Below are 22,176 nucleotides of genomic sequence, written 5' to 3' on the forward strand. Positions count from 1 at the left end.
TTACTATAAGAAAGATAAAATAAGAGTAACAAAGTAACTCTAATGAATTTAAGGAAAATGTCATATTTGCTAGCCCTTGCACTCTGTAATGGGTTGTTAAAAACAACAAGCTAGGAAAGATAATTATATATTTCAGCTCAGCACAAGAAGTCTGGGGGAGGAGAATTAAAGAGCTAAAAATTCAGTAACCAAAGCATAAAAGTTGACAAATAAGGCACTCCTGTGACAAACTGCAGCATGCAGGGCTGGTAAGATTAATGGCAAAACTATGTTTCTTTTTTAACCAGTAAGAGGCTATAATAAAGAAGCAAGAAAAATATAACTCAGCAACTCCTATCTGCATCTCTAACTTCAAATAAAAATAAAACAAAATTCTAAGACATCTTCTCATCATCCTGGGAGAATATTTATTAGAGCATCAGAGAAAGAGGGAGAAAGAAAAGTACATACAAAAAAAGTTTTGGGCTCTTGTGTTTCTCTCTGTACTTAGGCATTACTCTTCAGGGTGCAGACTTTGTTTCCTGGAAGGGCTAATTTCAAAACAGATGTTTATTACTTCAAACTGAGCTCCCTACAGAGAGTGTAGCAGAAAAAATCCATTCTGAATAACAGAGGGCCATCAAAAAGGTCTTCTACATAACTTTTAATACTCATATTAAAGATTGTATTTGGAGTTTATCATTCATAACTTCAAATTGACAGAGAAAATTAGCAAATTCACTTTCTGAACTATCAATTTAACAATTAAAAAATGTGAAGAACTCAGCTTTGATGATGCGATAATGACAAATTCAGAGACTGTCTGAAGGCAGCAAGAGCATCAATCCTAACACTGGCCAGTGTACACTGAAGATATAAACAGAACCAAACAATACCCCACTAGATATAAGAGAAATATCTTCCATGGGTCTTTATAAAGAAGACAATATAATGCAAATGTAAATACAATATAATGTATAATGTAAAACAACGTTCTCAACAATACCCCAACCGTGAATACAATAGACCTCACTGGATAATTACATTTAATGTTATAGCTAAAACACTGGAATGAATGAGCCCTAAGTAAACAGAAGCTAGAGCCCTTTGTGACTTAACTGAAGGTCTGACACAGCAAATAACTGTCTTCTTGATAACCTTCACTGATCCTTTCTAGTATGATCCAACTGTGTATGATTTAGGCAGCCTGAACAGACATCAATCCATGAGTCAAGACAGCACTGCACAGGGTTTGGGGAGTGTCTGCCCTGGATCCTCAGAGGTGTCCTCCACTACCGAAGAGCCAGGCCTGCATGAGAACCCTACCTTTGCTCCTCAAAAGAGGCATGAGTAAGCTTTGCAAGTTACTTAATCACACACTGCTTCTGGAACCTCATGTGTAAAATGAAGATAATGATACCTACCTCATTATTATAAAAGTTAAATTGATACCTACCTCACTATTATAAAAGTTAAATAACTTGTTATAAAAGATAGACAAATTAATGGAAAGTACTTAGAACAAAATCTGGAATATAGGACGCTAACTATTATTATAAATCTGAAGAATTATGAAATAGCACAGGCTGGTTAATTTACACAGTTATTATTTAAATAAACAGAATCTAATCAAGAGTTTATTTACACTGATTTCTTTTAAACAAAGAGGCTCCAAAAACCAACACTGTGGAAACACAGTAAAGCCTGCCTTTTTTTGAATGGTATGAAATACTGTGTTTTAGTGATGATTCATAAAAAAGCATATATATATATATGCTCTCTCTATATATAGATATATATATATATAGTGCATGAATCATACACTTTTAAGATCTTTAAGTAGTATTGTTCTTTTGCTTTGTTCTTCATCTCCACTATTCTGCCACATAAATTTACAGATGATATACCCAACAGCATCTATATTGGACAAGTTAGTTTTATTAGGTAAATGGACTGAAAATTTTTAAAGAATCAAATTTCTGTAAATTCATTGTTTTAAAAAACCATTCAGTCAAATTCATAGCAGTATATTATAACATAAGCAAGAGGCAAGTAGGATTCAAAATAATTGAATCTGACAGGCAATGTATACTCACTTCCGCTGTAGCAAAAGGCAGTAATCAACTATGACGGGTACCATATCCTGTAGAGAAACAATAAAGAAAGCATCAGAACCACATCTCTGTCCAATGGCCCCCTGGATAGACACAACACAGAATAAAAGTAGTCTGTTTCAGATACTGGTAAACTGTTGGGAGAATATAACTTGGCACTATACTTTTGGGAAGCAATTTGGCATTCTGTGTCAAAAGCCTTAAATATGTGAAAACACTTTTACCCAGTAGTTCTGTCTGGAAATATATCCTAAATACATTTAAGAAGAAAAAAAAAATGTATTAAGGTATTCTCTACAGCTCTATACTAAAAGAAAGGGGAGAAGGAGGCAGAGGGGAGGAGACATTGAAATTAAATATACAACATGGGAAAACAGTTAATTTGCTATTTAAATAAAATATTATGTAGATATTGTACGTTAATAAACAGCATACAACATTATAACAACATTGAAAATATGTAATTATCTCACACTTTTGTAAAGAAAATCTACAAGGAAAGAAATAGATCAAATTAATAATATAATACAGTTAGTTGGTCCCACTGGTGGCTCGGGTGATTAAAGTTGTCCATATTTTGCCACAATCCTCCAAACCAGCTATTTTAAGGTTGATTTAATTTCTCAGGTTCAAAATATTTTGATTTTTTAAAATTCATCATGTATAGACTCACATCAAGCGAATGGCAACCCATAATTTTGGCCTTTTTAAAGAGAAACTGTTTGAGGAAGGAGCAGTAGCTTATTATGACTAGAACTTGTCAAGTACTCAAGCATTAACATTTCAGTACTGCTCTTTCATTTTCTGTTAGCTGAGGAGCAATGGTTTCCTTTAAACACCCTGGAAGGCTTAGGTTATGTGCAGAAGAATATCCTATCAGAAGAGAGGAGACACTACGTGAAGAAGAGAATACCACATGCTTAACAATCCTTTGACAAAAAGAACAAAAGCTAAGGAATCCTTATTATCTGTTGAGAAGTAAGCGGAAGAAGGACCTACGATTCTGAAAGGCTATTCTTGCACCACCATCCTGCTTCTCCCTTTAGTTATCAATATTCCTCCTGACTACATTAGAACCTTACTTAGGTTCTTCAAAAACAGAAACTAAAACCATAGATTTGAAACATGTTAGAGCTGTATTAAGTCTAAACCCTGAGTGAGAATACAGAGTGAGATGAATAATCTCCAGGAGAAAACAAAAAAAAAACCTTCTTAGAAACATTGGGGAAATTTAATAAACACTCTTTAAAATACATAGTTGAGCTCCCCCTGCCCCCAAATAGAGGCAATACCCAGGGTTTAAAATTGAAAAGGGAACTGCAAACCAAAACAATAACACCTGAGCTGTCACTCAGACTGTCTTATAAATTTGTTATTCATATAAGAGCTTGGGTTTTAATGTCAGAAACAAGCTGAGGCCTTGATTCTTGCAACATAAAGAAGTGAAACAAAGACCCTCCTAAAACCAGGATTCTTAAAAGATGCCTCCTTAGTGAAAGAAAATTGCGGGGGTGGGGGTGACAGGGAATAGAAAGCATAGAAAGATCACAAGAAACGCTGTCTGTCTCTGCCTGGATGCCTGGACTCAGTAGGGATAAATTTGTACACTCTGAAAATTTATAATCAAGATCCTGCCTACAGGTGGACTTGGGACTTGAATTTACATTATTTCCCTAGTAATGAACATCTCTATTACCCAAGAAATAAACATAAAAGATGATCCTGAAAAAAGGATACTCCTTGGGCACTTCAAAGAAGAAAATTCCAGAAACAGTATTTGACACAGGCAAAATAAGACCTGAAAAAGTCCCACTAAAGATGTGCTCAAAATAAAAAATTTTAAAAGCACCTACATTTGAATCGGTTCTAATGAGGTGAATGAAACTGGAGCCAATTATAAAGAGTGAAGTAAGCCAGAAAGAAAAACACCAATACAGTATGCTAACACATATATATGGAATTTAGAAAGATGGTAACGATAACCCTGTATGCGAGACAGCAAAAGAGACACAGATGTATAGAACAGTCTTTTGGACTCTGTGGGAGAGGGAGAGGGTGGGATGATTTGGGAGAATGGCATTGAAACATGTATAATAACATATAAGAAACGAATCACCAGTCCAGGTTCAATGCAGAATACAGGATGCTTGGGGCTGGTGCACTGGGATGACCCAGAGGGATGGTATGGGGAGGGAGATGGGAGGGGGGTTCAGGATGGGGAACATGTGTACACCCGTGGCGGATCCATGTTGATGTATGGCAAAACCAATACAATACTGTAAAGTAATTAGCCACCAATTAAAATAAATAAATTTAAATTTAAAAAAATAAATAAATAAAAGCACTTCATGAAATAATGTGCCATAAGTAAATGGCAGCAGAAAATACAAACAACAGGGGGAGACCCACAAAACTTTAAATATTATAATTACTAGGTAGAATTATTAAAGTATATTCAGAATTATTAAAGGCCTAAATAAGGAATTAAGTGCCTAGCCTAGTATTAAGCACTAAGGATAAACTACAGGGATAACGGAGAGTGAAACCACCAGATTAATACATGCAGACAAATCATTCTGCTGATTCTAGAAAGGGAGGATCTGAAAAACCAAGACTGAAGATAGATGGCCATTACAGTCCAAGATGGAAACAGGAGATTAAACAGGAGATTAACAGGAGGGGTAGTGAGAGGAGGCATAAAAAATGGCAGATAGAATCAGTAAGTATAAAGAAAAACTACAGAGGCTGGTGACAGACATAAGGAGTCTATGAAACTGCTAAGTTTCTAGTTTGAGTGATGGTTAGATGACTATGTCATGAAATGAGACAAGGAATAAAAGAGGGAGCGTCAGAAGGAAGAAGCTAAATGTAGCCTGGGCTATCATAATAGCTTTGAGAAACATCTTTACTTAGATGTTGAACAGTAAGCAATTGGATATAGTAATCTAAAACACCTGGGTAACAATTACACACTTCTAAGTTACGAGAGGAAATATTATACATGAATAAAACTGTCCAGCAATAACAGGGGAAAAAAAATCAGTGAACAGTGAACTACATCTTGAGGATGACCAATATTTATGACATGGTCAGAGAATGGAAACAAAATCCAACTCAGGAACAGTCACAAAGGTTTAAAAGTTAGAAGAAAAGAAAAAGAACAAAAAAAGAAGAGCACACAATCATAGATATCTACAGGATACAGAATTTTAAAAAGGAAAGAGTGATCATCACTGTTTAATACAGCACTGGGGATGAAAAAAGATGAACATTTTATTTTATTTATAGATTAGGATATCATCAGTATCAGTAGTAAAAAGGTGTTTTATCTTCGTGATTAGATGGTAAGCACAGTAATGAGTGAGAACCAGCTTGCAGAGAATTGGGGGGAGTAAGGTGAGAAGGGAAGGAGGAGGAGAGGGGGAGGAAGAGGAAGAGAAAACATCAATATATGCGTAACTGAAACCCCTGAATAAGAAAACTAAAACGACGGAATACAACAAATAGTTCAAGATACAATCCAAGAAAACCTTCCTGAGATTTTTTTTTTTTTTTAAACAGCCATCAATCTACATATTGGGCTTCCCTGGTAGCTCAGAGGTTAAAGCATCTGCCTGGAACGCTGGAGACCCGGGTTCAATCCCTGGGTCGGGAAGATCCCCTGGAGAAGGAAATGGAACCCCACTCCAGTACTCTTGCCTAGAGAATCCCATGGAGGGAGGAGCCTGGTAGGCTACAGTCCATGGGGTCGCAAAGAGTCGGACACGACTGAGCGACTTCACACAATCTACACATTAATAGTGCAGGAAAAAAAATGGCCTAGGATGATTATTCTGAGACCCAGTAAAATTACTGGGTTACCCAAACTAAGTAGCCAGTAAAATAAGACGAATTTTGAGAGAGGACAAAAAACCACCTGGCCAGCCTCAGATTTCCCCACAGCAGTATTCAATGACAGAAGATAACAGAAAAACATTTTCAAGATCATTAAGGAAAGGCAAAATGCTTTTCAATATAAAAGCTAGAAACCAACAACTTGAAGACTCAACAACTCAAAAATCATTGTTCTCTTGAGGATTCCCTTTTTTTTAACCTCTTCCATATTATTTTACTTTTGGCCAAATCTTGACCAAATAGCCTCCATATCTGGAAAAAAAAGATGTGTCTTTTATTAAACATTTGTCCCTTCTGTTTAGAAGCCTATCATTTTATAGCCAAGAATGTGAAGCATGATATTCTTCTTCATGAAATATGAATTCAAAGAACATTTGAAAAATACATACAGACATTTTAAAAGATAAAATGCCCTCTGTAATTTTACCACTAAGAGAAAATAAAATATTATTTTAAATGATTATATTTCTTTGCCTTTTTCTAATCATTTAGCATAATTAAGATATCAGTTGGTTCTCAAAGTGTGACTCATAAGAGGACCACAGGAGGTCTTCAAGACTCAAGAGTTTTGTGAAGTCAAACATTCTCATGATATTATAATCTTAATAATAATACGAAGATTTCACTTTTATTATTCAGCATGTTCACATTTGCAAATATAATACCACAAGGGTCAGTTAAACTGCTGTCGTCTTAGCCGGAGTCCAAGCAGTGGAACCAATCTATACTAGCAGTCATCATATTCTTCCCAGTCATACTCTCAGAGGAAAGGGAAAAAATGCCATTTTCTCTCAAGACTGCCCTTAGGGGATTCCTTGGTGGTTCAGCGGTTAAGAATTCGCCTACCAATGCAGCTGGACATGGGTTTGATCCCTGGTCAGGAAAGATCCCACATACTGCAGGACAGCTTAGCCCACCGCCACAACAGAAGGAACCACCACAATGAGAAGCCCGCACATGGCAACTACAGAGTAGCCCCACCTCACCACAACTAGAGAAAGGCCGTGAGCAACAACGACTCAGCGCAGTAAAAAAAAAACAAAAAAAAAGACTGTCTTTGATGAAGCAGTGCTTTTTATTAATTTTATTAAATCTCAACCTTCAAGTTACATTAAAAAAAAAATGTGTGATGAAACAAAAAGTAGGACTAAAGCACTTCTGTGGCACAGCAAAGCACTATAGTTGTCGCAACAAAAGCACTCGTGCAGCTGTTCGAGTTGTGACCTGAACCGATCACTTCTATCACGGAGTACGATGATTGACAGAAAATGATATATGTTCAGACTTTAGTGTCTGACGAAAACTTTTTCAGAAATGGAACACAGTAAAGCTGTCACTTTAAGGGAAAAAAAAGGAACATGTTGCTAATGATTAAAATTCAAGATTTCAATTGAAAACAAGAATTTTGGAAATCATACAGCCACTACTGTGAGCTTTATAGCTTCACGGCAGTTAAAGACTTTACTGATGAAACTGGAGGTGATTCATTAGCCCTTGGTTTTTTTGGCCTCATGGCGTGACTTGTAGAATCTGTTTCTCTAACAGGAATTGAGCCTGGGCCCCCTCGACAGTGAGAGTGCAGAGTCCTAACCACTGGACCACCAGACAATTAGCCTTTCTTGAAGGAACTGATTCAGCAGCCAAGAAATGACTGGGGAAACTATAGCAAAAGCACTGGTGATCAGCAGGAACTATATTTAACTTAAAAAGTAAGCCTAAAACAAACAGATACCCTGACAGTAAGGAAAAGACTTCTATGAAGACAAATTGGGAGGAGAAAGAAAAAAAAAGGTTGGAGGGAGATCAAGTGGCCTCATCTGCATATTGGTAGTCAAAAGATATCCTTTAAAACTCACAAACTTAGAAGTAGAAACATTTTTAACAGTATAAAAGATAATGGTTTAAATCTGGTACAGAGGAGGGGTTCAGGAGGAAGAATATTATTTAAAAAAAAGAAAGAAAATTATGCTAAGGAGGAAGAATAAAGAAAATTGTGCTAAATTCAATAGCAGAAAGGACTAATGCCCTCCCACCAAAAAAAATAGAGGATGACGGGAACTATACAATACCATAATCACAAAGGTAATCACTGGAATAAAAGACACAATCTTACATATCAGAAGTACAGTAAAGTGGTAAAAGGTTTTCTTTTAAAAAAATAAAAACAAAAAATATTTGTTTTAATTCACCTAAGATTTTCAGATTGAAATCTGAAAAAAACCAAAAATCTGAAATCTTAAAAAAAAAGCCAACCCTCAAACTCCATGCAAAGAAAAACAGGATTGTGATCAGATTAAATGTTGTTTATCAGCTAAAGTAAAATTTAGGCTAAAATGGTATTGAGTAAATAAACCATCATGAATATCAATTTCCTATTTCTATATGCCAAATTACAACATGGTACATTCTATATTAGACAGTGCTAATGCTCCTAAGGCTTAGAAGATGGAACGAAAAAGAGAGAAAAGAGCACTGTAACAGGGCACTTTAATTCACTTCTCACTGTCCACGAGAAACTGGGTGGACGAAAAAAGGGCAAGGATTTAGGATATCTAACAATTTAAAAAAATCTGACTGATAATCAACTATTTATTCTCTGTGAAAACACACAAAACACTATATTTCAAGCACTGATGGAACACTAATAAAAGTGATCATACACTGGGCCACAGACACACCAAAAAAAAAACCCTAAATAAACTCCAAAAAGTAGAATTAGTACACAAAACATTATCTGATTCCCAATACAAAAAAAATAGAAAGGAATCATACATCAGAAAATAAATGTTCTTTCCACCTAAAAAATAAACTTTCTCTAAAACTCTTCAAAGAAGGAATACTAACCACATTTGAAGATTATAAAGTCAATAATGACAGTGGTACACACACTGAATTGACTCTTTACTGACTCAGCCACCAGGGAAACCCATGAATATTGGAGTGGGTAACCTATCCCTTATCCAAGGGAACTATCTTATCCAGGGGAACTACCCGACCCAGGAATTGAACCAGGGTCTCCTGCATTGCAGGTAGATTCTTTACCAGCTGAGCTACCAGGGAAGCCCACTGAATTGATAGCTTTAAAGAAATCTATAAATTGACATTTTTAGAACTCCAACATCAGCAAAGCATACATTTTTCTTAAACACACAGGACACTTACTAAGATAAATGATGTATTTTAGGCCATAAAGCAAGTTTCAAATTTAAAAAGATTCAAGTCATACAAAGTATGTTCTCAGACCACAATGAAATTAAATCAGAAATTAACAAAATAAGTAACAACAGAGATGACATCGCTATAGATTCTCCAGATATGAAAAGGGTAATGAAAATGTCATGAGTTGTTGCTGAATGATGAAACTTAGATGAAATGACTGAATTTCTTTTAAGATAGAAAACATCAATGCTCGCTCAAATAGAAATAGAACTACATAATCTTCTAAGAAAATGTGCTTTAAAACTTTCCTACAAAGAAAACTCAAGACTTTGATACTTTCAATGGTAAATTTTATCAAACATTTAAGAATAAATGATATCAAGTGTTATAATAATTATTAAAATCAACTCTTCCATAACACTTTTGAAAAGGAGGTAATAATTCACAACTAATTCTATGAAGTCAGCATAACTCCAACACCAAAACCACACAGGTATTACAAGAAAACAAAAGAGATTACCATTCTGTATGAACACAGATATTCACATTAGAAAGGATAATATCTTATAACCAAGCGGATTTACCTAAGGAATGTCCAGTTGAGTCCAGTTCAGTCGCTCAGTTGTGTCTGACTCTTTGTGACCCCATGAATCGAAGCACGCCAGGCCTCCCTGTCCATCACCAACTCCCGGAGTTCCCGCAGACTCACATCCATTGAGACAGGGATCAAGACCATCCCCATGGAAAAGAAATCCAAAAGAGCAAAATGGCTGTCTGGGGAGGCCTTACAAATAGCTGTCAAATGAAGAGAAGCAAAAAGCAAAGGAGAAAAGGAAAGATATAAGCATCCGAATGCAGAGTTCCAAAGAATAGCAAGAAGAGATAAGAAAGCCTTCTTAAGTGATCAATGCAAAGAAATAGAGGAAAAGACCAGAATGGGAAAGACTAGAGATCTCTTCAAGAAAATTAGAGATACCAAGGGAACATTTCATGCAAAGATAGGCTCGATAAAGGACAGAAATGGTATGGACCTAAAAGAAGCAGAAGATACTAAGAAGAGGTGGCAAGAATACACAGAAGAACTGTACAAAAAAGATCTTCATGACCCAGACAATCACGATGGTGTGATCACTCATCTAGAGCCAGACATCCTGGAATGTGAAGTCAAGCGGGCCTTAGAAAGTATCACTATGAACAAAGCTAGTGGAGGTGATGGAATTCCAGTTGAGCTATTTCAAATCCTGAAAGATGATGCTATGAAAGTGCTGCACTCAATATGCCAGCAAATTTGGAAAACTCAGCAGTGGCCACAGGACTAGAAAAGTTCAGTTTCCATTTCAATTTCAAAGAAAGGCAATGCCAAAGAATGATCAAATGACCACACTATTGCACTCATCTCACACACTAGCAAAGTAATGCTCAAAATTCTCCAAGCCAGGCTTCAGCAATACATGAACTGTAAACTTCCAGATGCTCAGGCTGATTTTAGAAAAGGCAGAGGAACCAGAGATCAAATTGCCAACATCTGCTGGATCATCGAAAAAGCAAGAGAGTTCCAGAAAAACATCTATTTCTGCTTTATTGACTATGCCAAAGCCTTTGACTGGGTGGATCACAATAAACTGTGGAAAATTCTGAAAGAGATGGGAATACCAGACCACCTGACCTGCCTCTTGAGAAATCTGTATGCAGGTCAGGAAGCAACAGTTAGAACTGGACATGGAACAACAGACTGGTTCCCAATAGGAAAAGGAGTACGTCAAGGCTGTATATTGTCACCCTGCTTATTTAACTTCTATGCAGAGTGCATCATGAGAATTGCTGAGCTGGAGGAAGCACAAGCTGGAATCAAGATTGCCAGGAGAAATATCAATAACCTCAGATATGCAGATGACACCACCCTTATGGCAGAAAGCAAAGAAGAACTAAAGAGCCTCTTGATTAAAGTGAAAGAGGAGAGTGAAAGAGTTGGCTTAAAGCTCAACATTCGGAAAACTAAGATCATGGCATCTGGTCCCATCACTTCATGGGAAATAGATGGGGAAACAGTGGCTGACTTTATTTTGGAGGGCTCCAAAATCACCACAGATGGTGACTGCAGTCATGAAATTAAAAGACGCTTACTACTTGGAAAGTTATGACCAACCTAGGTAGCATATTCAAAAGCAGAGACATTACGCTGTCAACAAAGGTCCATCTAGTCAAGGCTATGGTTTTTCCTGTGGTCATGTATGGATATGAGAGATGGACTGTGAAGAAGGCTGAGCGCCGAAGAATTGATGCTTTTGAACTGTGGTGCTGGAGAAGACTCTTGAGGGTCCCTTGGACTGCAAGGAGATCCAACCAGTCCATTCTAAAGGAGATCAGCCCTGGGTGTTCATTGGAAGGAATGATGCTAAAGCTGAAACTCCAGTACTTTGGCCACCTCATGCTGACTCATTGGAAAAGACTCTGATGCTGGGAGGGATTGGGGGCAGGAGGAGAAGGGGACGACAGAGGATGCGATGGTTGGATGGCATCACCGACTCAATGGACATGAGTCTGAGTGAACTCTGGGAGATGGTGATGGACAGGGAGGCCTGGCGTGCTGCGATTCATGGGGTCGCAAAGAGTCGGACACGACTGAGCGACTGAACTGAACTGTACTGTAAAACTTAAAAGAACACACACAGGAAAAAATCTTCAGGATCCTAGGTTAAGCAAAGAGTTCTTAGACATGATGCCAAAGCATAAAAGAAAAATAAACTGGAGTTCATCAAAATCTAAAACTTTTGATCTTCAAAAGGCCCTGCTAAAAAGTGTAAAAGGGAAAGTTACTGACTGGAAGAATCATCTATTTGACAAAAAACTAGAATGTAGAATACATTTTTTAAAAAATCTAAAATTATCAAAACTCAACAGTAAAATGGAAATCTAATTAGAACATAGGCAAAACACATGCACAAAATTTGACAGAAGTTAAAGCACAATGAGATATCACTACACATCTATCAGAATAGCAAAAATAAAATTGAGAGTGACTTCACCAAATACTGGTGAGGACATGGACAAACCAGATCATTCATATATTGTTGCTGAAAATATAAAATGGTATAACCACTCTGGAAAACAATTTGGTAGTTTCTTTAAAAAAAATTAAACATGTAGCTATTGTATAATCCAGCAACTGCACTCTTGAACATTTCTTGCAGAGAAATGAAGAAAGCTTATACAAACTTATATACAAAAGTTTATAGCAGCTTTATTTTTAACAGCCCCAACCTGGCAACAATGTAGATGTCCTTCAGCGAGTGAATGGCTAATCATACTGTGGCATGTCCATCCATACTATGGAATACCACTCAGCAATAAAAAGCAACAAACTACTGACAGATACAACCACCTAGATGAATCCCCAAGGAATTAAGTTGAATTTTAAAAGGTCAATTCCCAAAGGTTACATACTAAAAATTCTATTTACATAGCATTCTTGAAATGACAAAATGATAGAAATGGAGAACAATTAATGGTTGCCAAGGGTTAAGAAATGGGGTGGCAGGGAGAGAGTAGTCATGGCTACAGAAGGGCATAATAGGGATGCATGTGGTGATGATGCTGTTTTTTGGTATCTTTACTGCACTGGGTCAATATCCTGGTTAAATACTTGTACTATAGTTTTGCAAAATGTTCCCACTCGGAAAAACTGGGTTAAGAGTACAATGGATCTGTTTACATTAATTTTTGCAACTAAATGTGAATCTACAATGATTCAAGAGCTTCCCAGGTGGTGCTAGTGGTAAAGAACCCCCGTGCCAATTCAGGAGACATAAGAGATGAGGGTTCGATCCCTGGGTCTGGAAGATCCCCTGGAGTGGGGCATGGCAACCCACTCTGGTATTCTTGCTTAGAGAATCCCATGGACAGAGGAGCCTTGCAAGCTACAGTGCACAGGGTCACACAGAGTTGGACACAAGTGAAGTGACTTAGCATGCATGCACAATGATCTAAACATTTAAAATTTAATTAAAAGAACACTGCTAATTATTATAGAAATGTAAATCAAAACTACAGTGAGATATCACCTTACTCCAGCCAGAATAGCTATCATCAAAAAAATCCGCAAACAATAAATGCTGAAGAGGGTGTGGAGAGAAGGGAAATCTCCTAAACTGTTGGTGAGAAAGTAAACAGGTACAGCTACTATGGAGAACAGTATGAAGGTTCCTTAAAACTAAAAATAGAACTGTCATATGAACCTACTGGGCATATATCTGGAGAAATTCATGATCCAAAAGGATACATGCCCCCCAGTGTTTACTGCAGCACTGTTTACAACAGCCTAGAAATGGAAGCAACTTAAGTACCCATCAGTAGATAAATGGCTTTAGAAGATGCAGTTTATATATATAATGGAATACTACTCAGCCATAAAAAAGAACGAAATAATGCCATTTGCAGCAACATGGATGGACACAGAAATTGTCATAGTGAAGTCAGACAGAGAAGGAGAAATAATGACATCCTTTGTATGTGGAGTCTAAAAGGAAATTATACAAATGAACTTGCACAACAAAAAGGGACTCACCCACTTAGAAAATGAACTTATGGTTACCAGAGAGAAGAATGAGAGGAAGAGATAGGACGTTTGGGGTGGACATGTACCTACTGTATAGCACATGGAACTCTGCTGGAGAAAGACCACTTGCAACAACAAAGACACATCACAGCCAAAAATAAACAAACAGATATACATAATTTAAAAAGAAAAAAAGAAAAAGACCAGTTCTTCTACTGAAGCAGTCCATCCAGCCAGACCTGTCTACACATGCCTCACTATGAGATATTGGGAGATCAAGGACCGACATGCAGACTCCAAGTCCTCCTGCCTGTGCTGTGTGCTGCTTGCTTATTTGATTGTCTTGCAACACAGATACTGTGAGCAACATCTGCTTTAAGCAGGAGATTCCTCTGAGTCTCAAAAGCATTCAAGGCCATCCCTGAGAAACAGCTGAATTTTTGGTCTCCAGAATTTTTAAAAAGTAAACGTTTTTCTAATCTCTTCCTCAATACACAGCCCTGTAAGTGATCAAGTGACCAAAGAAGATTGTTCCTCTTGTTAGATATCTGTGTATATTTAAGATTAATTTTAAAAGACAATATGGATATGTGACTTACATGCTGAGCTGACAGAAGACCTAAATTTAAGCATGTCAATTGTCTGAGTGACTGAATAGATCATTTTATTGCATTGTGACTGTCTTACCATCTGCCGACTAAAGATATAATCTCTGGCTTTCCCTATTTCATGGGGATGATGTGAAAAGAAATGAGATAGTAGATGAAGATTCCTTTGCAATATAACTAGAGCAATATAATTCTCATAATTTATATCCTAAAAATCAATCAGGCAATAAAAAATGCATTGTTTGATAATGATTCAAAATCTTAACGTCTAGAATATATATGTACACCAAAGCAGATACACATACCTAAACACACACACATCTCAGATAGATAGATCAACAGATCAATCCATCTCTGCAGGTGCTCAGAATTAAACAGCTGGTATTCCAATATTAGTACACAAACACCGTGAACAGCTATATATAAATAGCTCTCTGTATGCATAGTGTGTATATGTATTTTTCCTTCTTTTTTCTTTTCAGATATCATTGTAACAAAATAATCTGGTAAGGAAAAAAATCTGACTCCCTACAACCAACATTTTTAAACAAGCCTCAGAGATAAAGCAGTGTGCTGGACACCAATACTGTTTTTCCTTCTTCAAATCATTTCAGGGAAGCATGAATTAGACAAGGAAAGCTCTCCTGCTTCATCCTACATTTAGCTTTTAGTCCCTGTCCACTCTTTGGCATGAACTCTTAATACAAAAATAAATACCTACGGCTGCAATAACAAAGGCCTTGAACGTTCTTATTGACATGGAAATGTAAAATGAAACCGGGAAGGGAGCCTGGTAATGATTAATGTAAGGTTTCACTTTAAAGATATTTTAAAATTATATAACTTTTCAAATCTTTTTAAGGTTGATTCATATTTTTTAAATGCTTTGGGTTTATTTAACCTCTACTCTGTAACATGAACAAACAAAGATAAATGTAGCAAGATAAAATAACCAAAAATACATGAAAATGCTTCCACAGTTCACTTGGCAACTCAGATACCAGAAAAGCCAAAGGGACGGACTGTTTCTGGAGTTGTTAGCTATGCTGACTACTACTGAGGACCAATAAGATGAGGAATAAAAGGGCCCAAGATCATTCAAATATGATTACTATGATTACCCTAAAATGAATTCATTTGTATTTTCACTTTTGTATATATTTTAGTATCTTCCTAAAACCACATTATTATTTAGGTCTTCTTTATTGCAAAGCGACCTAGCTGACAACATACTGGTCTGAAATTTTCAAAGAATAAACTGCAAGGTGTATAGAATAGGGTCAATGCTCCCAAGTCAAAGAGGCTGGATGCCTACTATGGTTTAATTTACTGTATGATACTACGCAAGTTATTCAACCTCTCTCTGCGTCTGTTTATACTTGTAAGCATCTGTAAATTGGGGATAAATAATAATACCTAATCCTCAAGTGTGTTATCAAGATTAAATGAGATACCTGCCAGGCACATAGCATACAGTAATATTAGTCATGACTATGGACATCTGTGCTGCAAAGGCTGTTTTATTCTCAGTTCAAACTTCCCAGAGTTAGACTGAAGACAGCTAGGTTTAAAATATATTTCTTAAGGCAAACACAGTATACAAGATAAATTCATGTATTTTTAAAAACTCCTTCAACAAATACTTATCAAAATCAAGGGCACTAAACCAGATGCTGGGAATACAGTGGTGAAAACATTAAAAAATGGTCTCTGAACTCATACAAGTCCCTAGCCTTACAAAGTCTATCTGGGGAAGACACACTGAATGAGTGATTTAAGTGACAATTTTTACAAAGAAATGAATCTGACAATCTGGAAGTCAGAGGAAGTGATGTTTAAGCTGGCACCTGAGAATACACAGTAGCTAAAAAAAAAGGGCGGGGGTAAGCATTTTTTATGCATAGAACACACCATGGGCAAAGGCTCTGAGTCAAGAAAGAACAGCAATACCAAGGATCTGACAAGAACTCTGAGGTATGAAAGGGATACAGAGACTTAGGGGAATACAGGCAGGGATAGATCACACAGAGCCCTAGAAACCGCCTGGGAATTCAGTCTTTACTGTGAAATGAGAAGCCCTTAAGATATTTCAAAATCCTGAGAGTCTCATGTCTAAACGTAACACATTTCTCTCTGGCTGTTGTGTGGAAAAATGGTCTCTAAAGTACAATAAGAGTATGTACAGCAAGATCAGTGCAGAGGCTATGGTAATATACCAAGAGAAGATTGATAGTGATGTCGAACAGGCTAGTGGTAGACTAGACAGAATGATTAAATTGGAGAAATAGTCAAGACGCAGGAAAGGGAACAAGTCAAAGACAAGAATCATTCAATTTACTTTAGGTGGACATGGACCCAATCACTAAAACAGGGGTCATCAGATAAGGTTTTGAGAGGAAATGTTCAGAGCCTGGTGGGCTGCCATCTATAGGGTCACACAGAGTCAGACATGACTGATGTGACTTAGCAGCAGAGGCAGTTCATGAGTTTGAAAGTGAAAATATTAGTCTTCAGTCATGTCTGACTCTTTGTGACCCCATGGACTGTAGCCGACCAGGCTCCTCTGTCAATGGAATTCTCCAGGCAGGAATACTGGAATGGGTTGCCCTCTCCTTTTCCAGGGGATCTTCCTGACCCAGGAATCAAACCCGGGTCTCCTGCACGTAGGCAGATTCTTTACCATCTGAGGCACCAGGGAAAACCCTCATGAGTTTGAGGCACCTATAAAACATCCAAGTGAAGATGTAAATGGACAACTTAACTATAGGGATCTTGGAACTCAGAACAACTTAGGTTGGAGGTAATAGTAAGATAGCTATTTACCTATGTCACAAGATAAAGTAATGATTCTTAAATTCCAACATGCTGATGAATCATCTCAGGGGCTGATTTCAAATCCTGGTCACCAATTTCAGAAAGCCTAACTCAGCAGAACAGGGAAATAACTCAAGAAAGGCATTTTTAACAAATACTCTCGAGTGACAGACAATACCTTGAGAATGAACACAGAAAGACATTAGTAGCAAGAGAGAGAGGAAGAAAAACCTGGAATGTATGATACCAGAGAAGCCAGACAGACAGACTTGTTTCCAGAGTTGTTAACTGTGTTGATTGCTAATGAGGACCAATAAGATGAGGAATAAAAGGGCCCACAGAATTCATAGACAAGGAATGAGAGGGAGGTGAGGAGACGAAGACAGCTATGTGTGGCTCTGTTGAGACTGTACAAACAAGAGGCATAATAAGACTATGGGAGATGGCATGGGGCAAAGAAGGGATTTGTTTGCTGTCTGACTTTGTTTTTAGGAGCTTCCCTGGCAGCTCAGACAGTAAAGAATCTGCCTATAATGTAGGAGACCCAGGTTCAATCCCTGGGTCAGGAAGATTCCCTGGAGAAGAAAATGGCAACCTACCCCGTATTCTTGCCTGGAAATCCCATGGAGAGAGGAGCCTGGTGGGCTACAGTCCACAGGGTCACAAAAAGTCAGACACGACTGAGCAACTAACACTTTCACGCTTTGTTTTGGGGATAAGACAGCCTGAAGAAAAGGCAAGGTTCAAGATGTATGAGACAAGAGAACACTTTAATTCTCTTTGATCTTACTAGCTATTATACAAATAAATTATAATTATAGGTTCGAACCTTTCTTAGACAAATAAAAGCCAAAGCCTGTCAAAAACATCATGAGATCCAAAAGCTATCTTCTGTAGTTAAGATAGGGCAAATATTGATTGATCTTTGGAGGAAAGCAAAAATACTGAATGGCATTATATATTCTGATTCTAAGGAAAAGGTGAGGCTCCTCCTCAAAGGTAAAGACTAAAACTGAGACAGCAGGCATGAGTGCCACCTGCTGGTAAAATGTAAATGCTCAGTTTGTTTCTTTTTTTAGGCCATGCCACAGGGCATGTGGGATCTTTGTTCCCCAACCAGGGATCAAACCTGCACCACCTGCATTGGAAGTGTAGAGTCTTAACCAATGGACCACCAAGGAAGTCCCAATGCTCAGTATTCTGACTGAGATAGAATCTAGTCTTAGGAATTTCAACTAATTGGATTACTGGTTACCTGTTTCCAATGAGTTTCTTGATAATGATACTGAAGTCTCAGATCTTCCCACCCAGCAAAACAAAGTCTTTTATAAACACTCCTGTTTCAATGTTATTCTCTCAAATCATCCCACCTTCGCCTTCTGAAACATGTACATTACCTTATGTAAAATAGATGACCAGGGCAAGTTCTATGCATGCAGCAGGGAATCCAAAGCTGGTGCTCTGGGCCAACCCAGAGGGGTGGGGTGGGGAGGGGGATTGGAGAGGGGCTCAGGATGGGGGACACACGTACACACGTGCACCTGTGGCCGACTCATGGTGATGTGTGGCAAAAACCACCACAATACTGTCATAATCCTCCAATTAAAATAAATTAATTAATCAAAAAAATCTCCTAGTTAGCTGGTCATCATCCTTTTACTTCAACATTTGACAGCAGGAGGCACACAGTCCAAGACTTATTACATAATCATTAGATCATTTAAAACTGAACTAGACCGTCTCCTGATTTCTACCCACTTAGGGGCTTCCCTGATAGCTCAGTTGGTAAAGAATCTGCCTGCAATGCAGGAGACCTGGGTTGAGAAGATCCCCTGGAGAAGGAAAAGGCTACCCACTCCAGTATTCTGGCCTAGAGAATTCCATGGACTGTATAGTCCATGGGGTCACAAAGAGTCTGACACAACTGAACAACTTTCACTTTCACATTCTAGCCTTGCCTCTGCTGCAGTACAATAAATCTCCCTATGATAGTCCTTCACCATCTGAAAGCAGCCACGTCTGTACTTACTTTCTCCCCAGATTAAACAACTCCAGTATTTAACTGTTGTTTTTAAAACCTCCCACCAGCCCAGTTGTTGGGTAAAAATTGGTCTGTCAACAGTCCATAAACTACCTTATTTAGAGTTTTATTTTCAACACATAGCCCAGTGGCTATCTGGGTCTTAATACACAATTGACTCATACTAAGTTTATGGTCAACTAAAATCCTGTCCAGCTAGATTTTCCCAACCCAGGATGCATTCAACTTAATTATTTGAATCTAGTGCGAGTCTTAATGTCTATCTTTGCTAAATTTCACCTCATAACAATTTTGATTGCACTCTGTCAAGATCATTTTGGACCCTGATTCTTGGTTCTATCCAAATTCGACAAGCCACTCAATAAATCTTCATCCAAATCAATGATAAAAACTTGGATATGAAAGAGCCCTAGAAAGTAATTAATACTAGGCCTGCAAGAATACTCTTTGGGGTAGGAATGTTCATCATCTATAAATCTACTATTTACTAATCCATCTCAGCAATGAGGGTAATGGAAAACTAAGGCAAATGCTTTAACAAAATCAAGATGTTATGTAATAAGCATTGCATGAATGTAGTGTCCTCAAATTCCTTTCAAAAGTGCAGTTTTTATGAGTTCAGCAAGGTTGTTCTTAAGTGAACTCGTGGAAAATGTTCACAAACCACAGTGGGGTTACAGTGGATAGTGCCTACATCTACTTTTCTTCTACAAAATTACACTGTAAGAGTTAACCTATTTTACTATTTTATGATTAAATATTTACAATTTAACACTTAAAACAGCAGATTTGTGGCCATTTGTGCATGTATTTTACTCATCCTAATGGGCTAAAGATCACCTTTTTCAAAAGTATAAGTCCTCCTGAGTGAAATAAGCTATGTCTTCTCTGCTTAGGCATCCATGCTTAAGCAAGCGTGCCTTATTTGAAAACTGATCCAAAGTTGCTTACAAATTATTTAGATAGCTCTGACTGTTCAAATAGGACTATGGGTTATAATTCCACTGGGTCGTGAGATCTGAACAATCATAATGTAACTATATGAAACATATGCTGGGCTTCAGCCTGTTTCTTTAATATATTTATCTGGACTTTTCCATTTTAAAGACCACTCTCTGTGCTCATGAAAAGGGAAGCAAAACCAGAAGTGTTGCTCCAGGGTAGAGTGTAGCATTCCAGATGTGGACTCCGAAGTCCCAGTACTGGATTCTAATCCCAGCGCTATTGTTCACTAGCTATGTGATCTGCAACAGGTGATATAACCTCTCTGTGCCTCGGTCTCACTCATAAATGTGAATAATGACAAAACCTACCTCACAGAGTTACAGGAATTAAATAAGTTAACATGTGTAAATGGTTTGTAACAGTGTCTGCCACACAGTAAGCACTGAATACTTTAGATGTTTGTTATAATTATCATTCCTGATTGTCTACTAATATCTCCCCTTCTCACACATCCTTTCCCTGAACTTGCTCTGAAAACAACAATACAGTACAATGGTTACTTAAGAGCTGGGTTTTGAAGTCAGAATATCCTGGACTGGAGTTCTGACCCCAAACTTTATCAGCAATATTATCTTCAGAAGTCACTTAACCCCTCTCAGCCTAAACTTCCTCTTCTATAAAATGAGGATAAAAACAGGATCTACTTCATGGGGTTGTTGCAGGAATTAAACAAAAATGAATGCCACACCCTTCATGTAGTACTTGGCATGTAATATATGTATTAGGTTAATCTTTGTCAAAATCCCTCTGTGTCCTTTAGTATTTTGGTAGGTACAATCTGGACCATACCAGTCTCTTTTCTGATAGTCATACAGACTTTTCATGCTTTTGACAAGTATCTTTGGTTATCCACCTCTCTCCAACTTTGGTAGATGTTTTGTGTTTTATACACATACTTCTCTCAACATTCTTCCCCATGTCCTTTCTCTTTGGATTGTTTGTGGTTATTGCATCAAAATTTAAGAATTTCCTGTTCTTCGATCTTATGGTTGCCAGGGGGGAAGGATGGGGAGAAAGGACAGGGAGTTTGGGATAGGCATGTACACACTGCTATATTTAAAATGAATAATCAACAAGCACCTGTTGTATAGCACACGGAACTCTGCTCAATGTTATCTGGCAGCCTCGATGAGAGGAGAGTTTGGGGGAGAATGGATATATGTGTATGTATGGCTGAGTACCTTTGCTATTCACCTGAAACTGTCACAACACTGTTAACTGGCTATACCCCAATACAAAATAAAAAGTTAAAAAAAAAAAAAGTCCTGTTCTTTGTGAATCTTTTAATATTTCGGGGTATGTTAGTATTTTGGCCTATAACCATGAAACTGTGCCCATATTTTTTTTCCTGAAATATCTGCTTTCTAAAATACAGGATTCGCAATGTTATTTTTCCTCATGAGATGTTATTATAATCTTTAAAATAAAGAGATAATTTTTCTATCAATAGTTTATCTCTTCTACTTCCCCAATCATTGGTAAAAAGTAAATTCAGAATAATGATTCCCACCACTGTTTTCTTTACCACCTATGAGGCTAAGTGATTAATAAATCAAAATTTTATTAGACACTTTTAGCAGAATTAAATTTTTGATAAATATCTAGATGGTTAATTACTACCATAATTTGTTTCTCAGTAAATTTTAAAATCTGTTTTAGAAACCATCATCTACAGTCCCTGTCATGCTGAGATTCCTTAATATTTCTCTGTCAGAATATCACTTTTGTTTCCTTTTTTCTTTTATAGCTCTCTACCAGGTTCTTCCCCAACAAAGTGGTTTCTACCTTATGTGTATATTCACACGCATGCCATGTGTACACACGCACACACACATATCCTCCTCATTAACCCCTCTAAGCATTTCCTATTGGATGTTTCTTTTCACCAAAGTACACCTTCCAACAACCAGAGTTCTTACATGAGTACCATCCTACCACTTTTTTTTTTCTACCACTTCTTGACAACAGATATTCTCTTGTTAAAATACTGAGTTTTCTTTTCTCTAT

General features: G+C 37.4%; 1 protein-coding gene across 1 annotated transcript in view; it reads right to left on the reverse strand.

The window, feature by feature from the left end:
- VPS8 (VPS8 subunit of CORVET complex) overlaps nucleotides 1–22,176 on the reverse strand; it is a 300,926-nt gene that overhangs the window by 210,586 nt on the left and 68,164 nt on the right. The window contains exon 22 of the mRNA XM_068987935.1: nucleotides 2,076–2,122. Within this exon, the coding sequence (XP_068844036.1) occupies nucleotides 2,076–2,122 (47 nt within the window). The remainder of the gene's footprint in view (nucleotides 1–2,075; nucleotides 2,123–22,176) is intronic.

This window comes from Capricornis sumatraensis, chromosome 1, assembly GCF_032405125.1.
Source record: "Capricornis sumatraensis isolate serow.1 chromosome 1, serow.2, whole genome shotgun sequence".
Taxonomy (NCBI): Eukaryota; Metazoa; Chordata; class Mammalia; order Artiodactyla; family Bovidae; genus Capricornis; species Capricornis sumatraensis.